Genomic DNA, 13735 nt, shown 5'->3' on the forward strand with positions numbered 1-13735 from the left:
CATCATTCCACTACATAAAGCAACACTCCTGGCCACAGAAAACTGAGAGCATGAACTGGGGGTAGGGGCTGCAGTTTATCTTAACTGCGTTCAGATGCTTTTAGTAATGCTAACTCATGGTCAAGCATTTTATATGATGTGATTAAAATAAATCTGGGATTGATTTCTTCTGAATCATGAGCCTGCACTCTATATTGTTTGGTTACAATTAGAAACTAAATAAATAGACAGAAACATCTATAAAGCTCTGGTTTATTCAGAAAGAAGCTATTCTCAAACCCTAACAATAGTTTTATTTAAATAAAGGAAAGAAAATTAAAACATTAAAGCTTAGCCAAAAGCTTAATGGATAATGCAATTTCACTCAAATAACTCTTAAAAGCTGGGAAAACTGGTGGTTTCTTCTTTTCTCATCTTGTTCTCAACATAATGTACATTTTTCTAAATTAAATATACAGAAATACAGCTCATCAGAATACTATCATATTGTTTCAAAAACATTTTTATATATTTTAAGCAGGTTAAACAAATATGAATATTTTCCCCCAAACGTTCGCTAGTGCAACTCTTTTAGGGGAGTGTGCATCATTGCACTAATGATTACGCAGACAACACAGACCACAGGCAATTGCATGTAACTATTATTTTTGTTGTAGAGACAAATATTTTCAAGAGATCATTTCCTTTATCTTAATAAAACTAAGATGTGACTCTTTTAAATGTGCAATCTACAGATGTAGGCGCAATAATTAATTTTAAAAAAGTGGTGACGTGACCTGCTAAACAGAATAGGAAAAATAAAATAATAAAAATAAAACAGACCTGAAATGAATAAAATGTCATTACAATTCTTGTTAGCCTGAAAAATTGGAAAAAAATTACTATTGGTCCCAAAATTCACATTACATCAAAAATACTGGGATCATAACAATAAAAAGAAAGATACTGCTTTTCTATTTCTATTTCATAAATACATACAAATCCAACCATGATACACCTCACAAAATTGTAACACATGGAAATTTAAGAACACAACACATCCTCCTGATCAATGTATGTACATAAATGTGTATTGGTCTACTTGATAAAAATAATAAATAAAAAAATTAAAACAACCTTTAGCCACGCACCAAGTTTCAAAATACTAAAAGGCTACTACAGCAATCTTTTCACTGCACATTTGTTGCCGTTTTGTCCTTTACCCACAGTGTAATGCAGTCTCAATCATTTTAACAGCACCTTTGTGTTGTGTTTTATTTTAGCAATCCTGAGGCTGCAATTTGTATTTAAATGTATTTAAAGCTAGCAGGATGTTTTGGAAGAGAATTCCACTTGGGAAACACCTTTTTCCATCTTGACCATTACGACAGGAACGTAGGAGAAATAAAATAAATCACACCACTGGAACTAGCATATAAACTGCACACAATGTATAAAATGGAGTGGAACAGTGAAGAGCTTGTACACCAATTAGTGCTGAAGTGGTCCCTTTTGTCCTGTTCCACCTTGCTGGTTGTGGTGCTCATTGGTCCGACTGTCTGGCTGTAACTGACCAGTCTCATTCTAATGTGTCACTGTCCTCAGTGAAAAGCTCAGCCAGGTCAGCCACTGTAAACACGGATGCCTCCGAGTGCTTCATGGCTGTGGCACTGTGACTGGAAGTACACAAAAAAAAAATGACAAAGATGATTAAAGATTTAATTAACAGAGGCAGAAAATAAGAATTACATAGACAAAACTAACCCAATGTAATGAGACAACAAAGACACACGCTTCCTTTGGCACATGCTTACCTTTTCTCTGCTGTTTTCAGCATTGCCTGCATACGTTCCTCAATAGTGGACTTAATCAGGAACCGGTGCACAAAAGTTGGTCTAGAAAACAAAGACAGAAAAGAATGTAGTGACTTGTCTGTGGTGCCATCTGAGGCCAGCTAGTGTTATGTGAAGGATCTTTGTGTTTTGTTATTTTGTTATGTTGCCCGAAAGAATAGATTCTTATTCACTTTAAATCAGTGACATTTTGTACCCTTTAAACCACTCATTTGTTGAAGATGGAGTTCAACTCAGATGCCCCAAAACTGTTATTTTTGTTTCATTTCAATGATCTGCAACATTCATTTTTACCAGAGGAAAGATTTCAATTTAAATCAAATATAAATCAAATACTTTTAAAAAGACATACAGAAGCATATGCCATGAAATTAATTTATATGTAGTGTATATCTGAAATAGAAAACTGAACACTTAAGTATTCGTTAGCTGTCCACACTGTTTGTGTACTTAATAGACATGGTATAAGGATAATGGCACATTCTGGAGCAGAAAAGGTGCATTTAGTTGGGTATCACAGATAAATAAACTTCTCTATGTAACATGTGATAGCAAGCTCTCAACATTTATCTACAAAGTTCAGTGTCCATTTTCCACATTGTAAAAGCCAGCACTGCTTTTTATTTCTTTCCATTAAAAATAAAACCATCAGCTATTTGATCCTACGTATGTGAGCTCACTTGGTTTGGCCGATACGATGCACTCTGCCAATGGCCTGCAGCTCATGTGCTGGATTGAGAATGGGCTCCACGAGCAGTACATGGGTAGCCTCAATAATGTTCAGGCCATTTGACCCTGTGTGCAATGGCAATAGCAAAATATTGATCTTCTCCTCATATTTGAAAGAGCTCAAGTTTTCCTAAAAAAAAAGAAAAAAAAAGAAGAAGAAGAAGAAGAAAATAATGCCATTATTGTCAGCTTTAACTATTGTTTATGCACAGATACATAGATAGACAGACATGGTCAAAGCCATGACATTCATACTACAACACAGGAATAATTTTTTACATTCAAGTTTTTAATGCTGGATGGTAGTGCAGGTATAGGAGAGCCAAGTGTGATAGTTTCACACACCTGAAATTTATGAATCCCATTGATCTGTGAGAACTCAATGTTGTTATCAAAGAGTGCTTTTGCAATGATATCTAGTACTCCCTGCCACTGAAAAGAAAAAGGACAGAGTAAGACCCCATAATACCCATTGTACAAATATGCATATGGTCATTTCAAAAAGATTTCAAACAATGATCACCGTAGAGAATACAAGAGATTTAGCTCCGGGGTCAGTCATCTGGATTTTCTTAATTGCTCGGACCACAGCTTCTACTTTAGTAGAGTGGCTTCCCTACAGTTTAAAAAAACAGGTGAAAGGGGGAGATCAAATTAATGTTGCGCACAAAGCAAATCCAAATTAGACAAGAATACAGCTAGGATTAAAGGGCACTGACTTTGACAGGAATTTCCTGGCCCTGGTCTACAGCCTGGGTGGTGAAGACATAGGAGATTTCAGCATGGGAAGTAGTTTGCCTGCAGATTGCACACTTTATAGCTTTCTTTCGGTTGCCAACACTGTACTGCTCCACAATGATGGAAATGCACTCATTGCAGAAACAGTGTCCACAAGTGAGCACGGCCCACTGTCAAACACAAAACACACAATTACTCCCAAAAGCACAGACAAAAACTGCTTTTCAAATGCACTCATATTACAAAGTAAAACATAGTTCTTGCCTTCTGGCAGTCAAATATGTTTATATATGTAAAAAAAGATTATATTTTTGTGCATCAATGTTATCTTACCTCCTGACCCAGAGAGCGAGCACAGATAGGGCATGGCTCTGGATTCAGACCTCCAGTTGATTTATCCTGTGACTGAAAGAATGATTGAGTAGAAATATCAAAATAAACTCTAGAATATTACATTCAAATTTATAAACAAAAAAGACACCAGTAAAAAAAAAGGCATTTGTAGACTCCTGTACACCAATATGTGTATTTAATGCCCATCATAATTATACTGTACTATAATGGTAAAACAATACCGAAATTCAGATCTTAAAAAAAAAAACTTGAACATATAACATCTTTATTTATTACCTTCTCCAAATTAGTAAGATAAAGAAACTGTCCAAGCTTTTTCTGTAGCTGTGATTTAGCCACAGCCCGGTCATTCAACAGTTTCACTCTGTTCTGCTCGACCTAAACTCAAATAAAATCCATTAACAAATACATCTATTTACAACAAGGTTAGAGTATATCGTTCAGGTGTGGTACAGTAGAGGTTTAATTTTACCCACCTCATGTGGCTCTATAATGTGTAGCACTTTAGGTTTGGGCTCATCAGGAAGACGCACACGCAGCCTTTCTGTAGCCATACCCAGCTCATCTATGGCTGACACTCGATCCCTCAAGGTCATCCAGTACTCATGCAACACCTGAGGAGCCACATTTTGTGAATATTTGTAATTTGTGAATATAATGGAAAGGTGGTAGTCATAAATTAAAAATGACCAGATACCAACGTCAAAAAAGATTAATTATTAATAAACATTTGCACAAAGCAAATTTTAAGTAAGGAACGGATTTTTTTTTCTAAATAATTACACAGGGCACCTTAAGAGCATCCAGCACAAAAAGACATTAGTACTTACTTAACATTTTAGTACTTAATTATTTGTTCCTCTATTTAAAGCACCTACTATGGAAATAAAACAGAACTTCAAATACATGTTTACTCTATAGTCGATATCCTCATTCTTAATATCCTCATCATTCCTTCAAGATCTAAATCTCAGTCTGCCAAACATGTTGCCATCTTGTCTGAAAACAATTGGGCATCATTAGCAGCTCTATTTGCACATGTACATCCACCAAACCTCCTCCTACACATAGAACACTTTTCTTTATTCTCACCTCTCACTGACACTGATGACTTTAAGCTCCTCCTCACCAGCCGGCCCACCACCTGTCCACTAAACCCCATCCCCTCACATCTAATGCAGGCCATTTCTACCACGCTGATCTCCGAACACAGAGAACAACTAATTTACATTCATGGGCACATATCTAGGTACATTACCAAGTCATGACTGTTGTACCTCCAAGATCTGCAATTATGCCTCTTTTCATTAATGGCCAATCTGTTGTAAAGAGTATCTTTTTTCTTTTTCTTTTTTTAATCACTGTAGTCTACTATCACAGTAATCTCAACAAACATTTTAGACTATGTTCCTGCCTCAATAAATTCAACCTTTCAAAACAATAAGTTTCCTTATGCCCAAGTCCAAATATCCAAAATCACACTATGCAGCCAGCTAATTGTCACTAACACCACCACAGGTCATCTTCCAATTTTATGTCCTGATATAAGATCTGACAAAAGCAGATTGTTATTTTTTCTAAATCCAGACCCTCTGGCTATGGTTCATGAACTCCGGGACCCTACTGGCAGAGCCACTGCTTTAGATGATATCCATACAAGTGCTAAGTTTGAATACATAATTACATAATAAAATACTACATAATTTCAAACCTTGTACTCCTTTTTCCAGAACTCAAAGAGCTCCATAAAAGTACTGCCCTCCTCTATAAGTTCAGGGTCCATGCGGCGGATCTTGGTAAAGGACAATATGGCTTTCAGGGTGCGCTCTGTCTCACTGGCTGCCCACAGACCACGGCTAGTTGTGGGAAGCCTGTCGTCCATCAGCCCCTCCTCATCCTCAATCATCTCCTCAAAGATGGCTGTTTGGCCTTTAACACTGAGATGAATATCATATATATTTTTAATATTATGTATATTTAAGTTTAAATCTAAGTGTTTTATAGCCCTTAAAAGATTTCAAGGTATTTATTTAGATAAATCAAATGCATTTTTTTTTTATTACTTACGTGTGAGAAAACAATTTTGATTCATAATCTGTGAAGAGTTCGTCCGATTTGCAAAATACACAGCTATAAAATAAAACAGTAACAAAAAAGACCTCAATTCACTAGAGTTAAACATAGTATAAAAATGATTATTAGACACTCACTGATTTAGTGAAACCATCCCAAGCTAAATAAAGTGATCTTACTTGTTGAGTGGAAGGCGCACAGGCCTCAGGTGACAAGCTGTCGCCTCCTCAATGACCTCCTGTGTTGGTGGAGCTTCTAGTTTTTTTACAGCATCCTGAACGATTTTCTGAGATTTCATCAGTTCATCCATTTGAGTGCTAAGCAAAAACTGGAGACCACGGGCATCCCGGAACCTGAGGGAAGGGAGAAAAAGTCACAAAATAGGTGAACAGAAAAAGTTCAAAGTTTAAACAAACCCAGATGACATTAAGTAGAATTCTCAGAGAAACAACTTCTGAATTACTTGTCAGCCATTGAGAGTTTATTCGCTTGCTGTTCGTAGCTGCAGGTAAGCTCGTTTTGGATGCGAACAACCAAGTCATCATCTACTGAGTACTGAATGGCCTTCTGAATAACGTCTAGCCACCAGGGAGAGCGCAGGTTAACCTAAAATAGATCTGAATTAGATACTTGTTTGTGCTTGTTTGCTTATGCAGGTCAAGTTTTCAAACATCTTACCTTGTGTTTGAGGTCTCTGATGTTTTGAAGCACAGGCAGGAGGTTCTGCTGTGCTTCAGACACTTCAGAACTGACCTTAGTCATGTAGTGTTGTTTCAATTGCTCTGCCTAGTTAGGAGACACATGGCGAAATGTTCAATCAGTCACATGGTATAAATCTACTTGGTTTAACATTTGTAAAAGATTTAGAGGTAAAAAAAAATAGCTTTTTCTCAGATCTCCTTTCTTACCTCCTCCTTCAGACGATCATCTCGAAGAGTAGGTGGTATACCAGGATGCTTGGCATTTAGAAGCTCCATCAAATTGTGTGTCGCATGTAGCCTCTACATTTTGAACATAGAAATGCCATTAAGAACAGAGTGTTGAAAATGATGCCTCACTAAGTATAGAGCAGGGTTATACCTCAACAGAGATAGAGAGCAGGGTAATACCTGCAGGGAGTCTGTTTTAAGCCGATCTTTGTGTTCTTCTGATGATCTAAGCACTTCTCTGTACATCTCTGCTGCCTCGACAAACTCACCTACAGAACCAGGGATGTGTTAACACACAGGATAGGAACTTTTTTAAACATGCCCATATGGAAAGAGTGAACTAGGATGGTGTTTTATCACATGGTACCTCTAATAATGTGGATTCCTGCCAAACCATTGAGAGCACACACCAGCTGCCTGTGAGCCTCCTCACACTCAACACGACACTTCTTCTGTAGGGACTTCAGCAGCTCTTCCATTGTCATTGTACTAAAAAGGATATATAAACAGAAAATGGATATCAGATGTTAAAGCAACCAGAAGGTGGAAAACCGTTTGCCTAGTTTCACCAAAGACAGGATGTGATGTGCTGCCAATCAGAGCATCCCTCACCTTTTCTGGAAGGGCAAAAACTCTCCTCTAACTGCTTGAGGATGGCAGCAAGCCTGGCGCAGACGCAACAGTGGATACAAGATTGTGTTGACCGTGCGTCGGTCCAGACTGCCCAACTTCAGTGACCAGTCTGAGATCTTCCTCAACTTAAGCAAAGCGTCTTGGGAACAGACCTCATGCTGGCGGTGGTAAAAGTGGCCTTCTACAGGAGAGAAGTTAAGCCAGTGGATCTCTTCTGTCTGAGGAGGGATTTGAATCTGAAAACAAGATGCAAAATATGTAATACTTTACTATGAATAAATGTTCTGGAATTCAATAGTTGAAAAACGATTGTATTAATTTAACAACGAGCATTGCCGCCAAAAAAGATGTACATTTGGAGCCCAATCAAAATAGGTCACAATGCCAAGGAAAATCTCCAAGACAGATCAATACTCTTCTACTTCAGAAAATTCAAAGTCACACAACCATGGCTGACATTGATTTAGCTTTTGTGTGGAAACACTATATACAGTATCAACAACCAACCTGGTCAATAACATCTTTTTTGGCAGATCGCCAGAGCAGCTGGCCAATGACACTATAAAGTGGTCCTGTATTTCCACGGCGATATGGTCTATATAGCAGCTGATCCCACCAGTACTTCACCCAGTATGGGTCGACTCCCAGAAACAAAACAAGTCCATACAAATCTGCAAAGCATTTCTAAGTTTGTTACTGTCCAGAAATTGTAAAGCTTAATCCCATTACATCAACTGACAATCTGAGACTCGGCTTACCTTCTAGGCCACGCTGTACTGGCGTTCCGCTTACACACCAGCGATTAAGTGATGTGAGTCGCATTGCCATCTCAGCAGCCTAAAGACAAGAGGAAGTATACGTGTCACGCACAATTTTTTTATTTTTATACAAAGAACATTTTTAACCATTTTGAATCTCCTCCAACTCTACCACTCCTTTCAAAATGGCAGTAGCCAACACATTGTTAGGTCACCTTGGCTGTTGTGCATTCCACCATCTGAGCCTCATCCAGACACACACGCCACCACTCCACAGCTACCAGAGGGCTTGGCACAGCCATGTAGCGCTTCTGGTTACGAAAGCGTCGGCCATCTTTGCTGTTACTATGCGGGAGATCCACATAGTTCAGCTCAGTACGCAGCACATCGTAGGTGGCGATGACCACATCCTGCTCAGCCAGGTCATGAGGCTGAATGAACCCATGCCTCTTTACACCCTGGTACACCTGAGAGACACGATTAATTTTTTACTATACTCACATTAAATTTCAAGATGAAAACTATGCAAAATGTAATAGTTACAAAAACACTAATAATTATCATAATGTCTATAGTTAATTTATTTTATTGCACAGCACAAAACAACATATACACTGTATGTATTCAGAATTTTGTCATACTGTAATTTTATTTTGGATCATTTAGCATTTAGTAAATTTGAACCACATTCGAAAGACTGCATTATAGTCGTATAGATTAAGACTGCGTTAATATTAATGCAGTCTTAATGATGTTCAATATCAAGTAATTTTTTTGTTCTAAGTAAAGCTCTAATGAATGTCAAGAATATAGAGTAAGTGTGAAGCTTGTGTGTATTATCAGCACCATTTCCAATTTAAGCATTACTTGCCAGTACTCGAAGAGAGGCGGAGCGGATGTGCCGGTTGATTTCTTCGACCCACTGATGACATATGGAACTGGGAGAAATGATAAGAGTGGCCCCAGTGGGAACAGGAGTCATGGCCACTAGGCAGTGTGGGCAGTAAAATGGTGTAGTCGCCAGGTTCTCCTCTTTGTAGTTCACACACTCCGCATGCTGCCACAGCAGGCAGTTCATGCACTGCACCCGAGCTTTATAGTCCATAAGGCCCAGTTCCCCACAGATACACTCAAACCTGTAATCGGGTGTATTAAAAGGAACCACTGATGCTCGAACTGGAGGAGAAGGCTCTGACTGAGAATTTCTTAGAAAAGTTGTATTACTCTCCAACGGCTCTGTTTTGGCATTAGCCACATTACAATTCACAGCCGCTTTCTCAGCCCCACCTGAAACCGGGGACTGGCTATTCTCTAGGCTTGTCTCAATGCTGGGTTTGTCACAGAGTACCTCTGGCTTTGCTTGTAAATCATTCTCTTGCTTTGGTTCCTCTGTAAGTACAGGAGGGTCCAGCCTGCACATTGTTTCCTCAGAGTCAGAGTTTAAAACTGTTTCCTGCTCCTGGCCTGCGCAACGTCGAGACGTTCTCCTGGAAGCAGCGTCCCCAGACTTCTGCTATAAAAATTTATTTCAATACAATACTAAATTATAAATTTAAAAAATAAAATCCCCCCCAAAAAAAATCCACACCCAATAAATTCGTCAAGAATATTTAAAATACACTTAAAGTAACACAAGTTATTTTATATCTATTATAAAAAAATATGTAACTATTCTTTAAATATTTACATTTTCCAAACCAAAAAATTTATTATTAATCTATTTAAAAAAACAATGTCATGACATGATTAAACCTATTTAGATTTCCAACAGCATTTCAATGAAGTAAATAAAAGAAAGCTTATGAAATATTTTCATGAAATGCTTTCATGAAAATACACACTGCAATATAAAGAACACTTACTGGACTAACAGGTTTTTTCTTTTTTTCTCTGTAGTTCTTTCCCAGCTTGAAGGAGCCAGCTAAACCTCGACCTTTAACCTGTTCCACTAAACCTTCCGTTATCATTTTTGTCAGGGACTTCTTAATGTGGCAGCGGTTTTTTAGAGGGTTGTATTTGTACATAGTCCGGAGGTATGTAAAAATGGCATTGATTGAGGCTCCTTTTCCCACCTTCATTTCCTTAATGGCAGTCAGGAGCATTACACGGACAGCTGTTGAAAGCAGGAACATATACATTAATATAAAATGTTACAGTATGCAATTCAAAGGCTTCTTTTTTTTTTTTTAAATACTGCTACCACTAATAAATCACCTACCCGGGTAGGTGATTTTCTCTCTTGGCTTCACCGTGCACTGTGTGATCCTTTGTCTCTCCAATGGGGGAGGAGGAATATAGTAATTCACTGACTGTCCCTGGAGAACAAAACAGGACATAACCAGACATACATTATGTGGAGACATTAATGAAGAAAAAACAAAGGAGACTCAAGGGGACACAAGGCTGAACATGCACAGAAACTCCACACAGACAATCAACTGAGCTCACAATTAAATCACCTGTGTGACATTTCTGCTGAGTCTCCCAATGTTTTTCACTTCTGACCTATAATGCATTTTACTTACCACGGGTAAGGTGAGAGTACTCTGCTTTAGGCCTTGGCGAGTGTGGCACAAAATAAGGGCCAGCACCTCTACAGTCTTTCCCAGCCCCATCTCATCAGCAAGTATTCCTCCAGGCCAGTCCACACCAGCCAGAGGAAACTCCCGAATCAGACTAATTAAAAAGAATCAATATTATTCAGAACATTATGTAAGCACAAGTTTCATTAAAATGCTTAATATCATCATTAATACGGATATATATACATCATAGTGTTAAAACTTTCTTACCAGCCTGTATAAGGGTTATAAAAGAGCTTCTTTCCACACATTGTTATAACTTCCCTCCAAAGAAAATTGAGCTTTTGTTCTGGTTAAAAAAGAAAATGCAAAAAGGTATATATTGCAGCAAGTTTCATCGATGTATGATACATTCATAGAGAAGTGAAAATTAAAGGAAAAACATTAGTCTATTCAAATTCTATTTACATTTATGGTGTTTGGCAGACGTCCTTATCCCAAGCAATTAATAATTCATACAATTAAGCAGTGGCTCAAGGACCCAAGACCTTTCAATCATAAGTCCAACATCTTAACCCCCGAAGCAGGGCATTTAACTGACATGCTTTATCCAACTTGTCCTCTTAAAAGAAGAATTATTGCAAAATCATTACTAAGTTACCCTACGTCACACTAAAGCTGTTTGATGTTTTTCCGCTAAATTTATCTTTGCAGTAAGACAATACAGAGCAGACGGACAGGAGTTATAAATTTACCTTGGACGCTTTCATTCTTGTAACCCTCCCTTTTCAACATCCAATTTACAGCCTGACTCTGGTAGAGTCGGAGCACTGGTATGAGGGCTGGTTGCTGTACATCAAAGCTCTGCTTCTGTTCTTCTCTTTGGTGAACGTGTCTGACATAGTCATAAAGTTCTTCCACGTTCTGTCGCTCCAGATCAGTGTCACATTCCTCTTCTTCATTCTCCATTATCTCTGCCATTAAAAATACGGTCAATTCTATGATTCAACCTTCTTTAAAGTAACTTATGTTGTCTACAAAAATGATGGTTATTTGTCAGCTGATAGGTGGAAAAGGCTACCAGGGATAATGAAGTCATAGAACAGTTCCATTAGTTTTTGCAAGAGCTGATTGGCTCTTCTTAAGCGTCCGTTTCCTTCACTGAGGAACTCCGGTCGTCCCAACCCAGACTCCAAAAGGAATAGCTTTAGCTGCACCATAAACATAAAGATCTCTGGATTGTGCATATTACAACATCAATTTACTGGATAATTGACTTCACGAAATGTACTACGAAGACAATATTTCAATAATAATCCAACAAACACTGAATTAATTTGTACTCTAAATACGCAGACAGTTAATACACGGGACACTGCGATCGCAAACAAATACCTTTAGAGATCCTTCTCCAGACAAATGACAGAGCTGTATAACCTTCCTTTTCTGCAGCCAGTCCAAGTCCTCCAGTGATAATCCACTGAATGAGCACACAACAGGACAGCTTGTGAGCTCCTCTGAGTTTGTAGAAACTAATTTTAGTGATAGCACATCGCCAGTCTGCTGCAAGCAAAAAGTGTTGTCTGCAAGTTCAAGAGGGACCTTTGGATACAGCTCAAACTCTCCGATCAGAGCTTTCCAGCCTGGATCAAGGGTAGACACCGAAGGCACGTTCAGCTCAGTAGTGTCTAGTGAGGAGTCCTGTACGGAGCATCCTGGTTCCTCTTCCTTCTCGACAGGCAGACTGGAGGAATGGCTGAGTAACTCTGCATTGCTCACAATAGGAACATGGTCAGTTTGAGAGCTCACAGATGGCTCAGGGAATGTCTCAAGGTCCTCGAAATCCCCCTCGGTCCTGCGATGCTCATGCATGTTCCAGTTCAGTTTATTCTTGTCCGCTTCGTCCATACGGACAGGCGCTGCACGTTTCCTCCTGCTGCTCATGTTGTATGACAGAAGAAGCTACAAGACTGGAGAAAATAATCCAAATGGTGTAGATGGGATCCTTACACTAAAGCGCTCAGGCAATTGCATCTCACACCGATGGCCAACCCTGTAAAAATCACATTAAGAAAGTAAAACCTTTTACATGAACACAGGAATAACAATTGCAAACCACCTCGTCGTGGATAAGACGTGATATGAAATTTGAACCTCGTTAATTAGGACATATTTTGTCAAGATAAACGATAAAACATATGAATCTCAATAAAACATTTGATTCTTGGAGTAAATGATTATCGGGTCAATTCAGTGAAAGTACCAGAGTTCCTGCAAGCAGTCAATAAAACCCAGCAGCAATACATTTGACCGTGTTAGCTAACCGTAGTTACCGAATGCATCGATTTGATCAAAGGGACGAATAATAGATTGACCTACTTATTTATGTTTCTACGCAGAATCAGAAATCACTTTATTTTAGTTGTGTAGCGCTCCAGCTGTGATGGATTTCAGAGCGCTCCGCCATGTTTAAAATGCCGGAAGTGACGTCTTCAAAAACAACGCGAGAGCGTATTCGGGTTCTGACCACTAGATGGCGCTGTAGATCACTGTTTAATGAAGTACTAAATTATTGAGGAAATAAAAACTAATTTGGGGTCAGTTAATATAGAGTGAGAGAGAGAGAGAGAGAGAGAGAGAGAGAGAGAGAGAGAGAGAGAGAGAGAGAGAGAGAGAGAGAGTCCCTTATAGACAAGTCACAAAAATTTCACGTGTGAATTTGAAACGTGTGTTTTATTTTATTTTTTTGCAATCTCACGTCACACTGAGCTCACGTGTAATTCCAGGTCATAACATTATTAATGTTATTGCACAGGGTACAATTTATTTATACGATTACTAGGTAATTGGGATGTGTGTGTATATAGATATGACATTCTTGACTTTTTCGCTATCATATTTGACTATATAATATGTATATTAGCCCAGTGAAAAATGTAAGTGCCCAGAAAATCGAATATGAATGAAAATAAATTAATGTATTTATTTTTTCATATGTTTAACAAAAAGTGAAATGGGCTTGTGAGACATAGAGAGCAGAGTGAAAGAGCGCATGGAGTCTGCAGTTGATGTGACCCGCTTTTGAATGCAGTGATCAGATGAAGGAGGGGGCATCCGCTCGCTTTAGGTGTGAAGAAAAGAAACTGGTCGCTCAGTGGAAAGTGAAT

At 38.5% G+C, this 13735-nt stretch overlaps 1 protein-coding gene across 1 annotated transcript; it reads right to left on the minus strand.

The window, feature by feature from the left end:
* Positions 1-236: 236 nt before the first annotated feature.
* Positions 237-13053, minus strand: shprh (SNF2 histone linker PHD RING helicase). The gene is made up of 30 exons (XM_083545032.1): positions 12948-13053; positions 11964-12621; positions 11650-11779; positions 11324-11542; positions 10839-10917; positions 10572-10722; positions 10265-10361; positions 9909-10159; positions 8918-9559; positions 8262-8513; positions 8047-8125; positions 7796-7959; positions 7268-7524; positions 7023-7144; positions 6836-6924; positions 6635-6727; positions 6405-6512; positions 6190-6332; positions 5906-6079; positions 5721-5783; positions 5365-5590; positions 4130-4267; positions 3930-4031; positions 3633-3704; positions 3281-3469; positions 3085-3177; positions 2907-2993; positions 2513-2691; positions 1794-1874; positions 237-1655 (listed from the first exon to the last, which is right to left on the minus strand). Exons 2-30 carry the CDS (start codon positions 12510-12512, stop codon positions 1559-1561), a joined length of 4926 nt encoding a protein of 1641 aa, XP_083401158.1. The 5' UTR covers positions 12513-12621; positions 12948-13053; the 3' UTR covers positions 237-1558.
* Positions 13054-13735: the final 682 nt, after the last annotated feature.

The sequence above is a fragment of the Silurus aristotelis genome (assembly GCF_946808225.1).
Source record: "Silurus aristotelis genome assembly, chromosome: 6".
Classification (NCBI taxonomy): Eukaryota; Metazoa; Chordata; class Actinopteri; order Siluriformes; family Siluridae; genus Silurus; species Silurus aristotelis.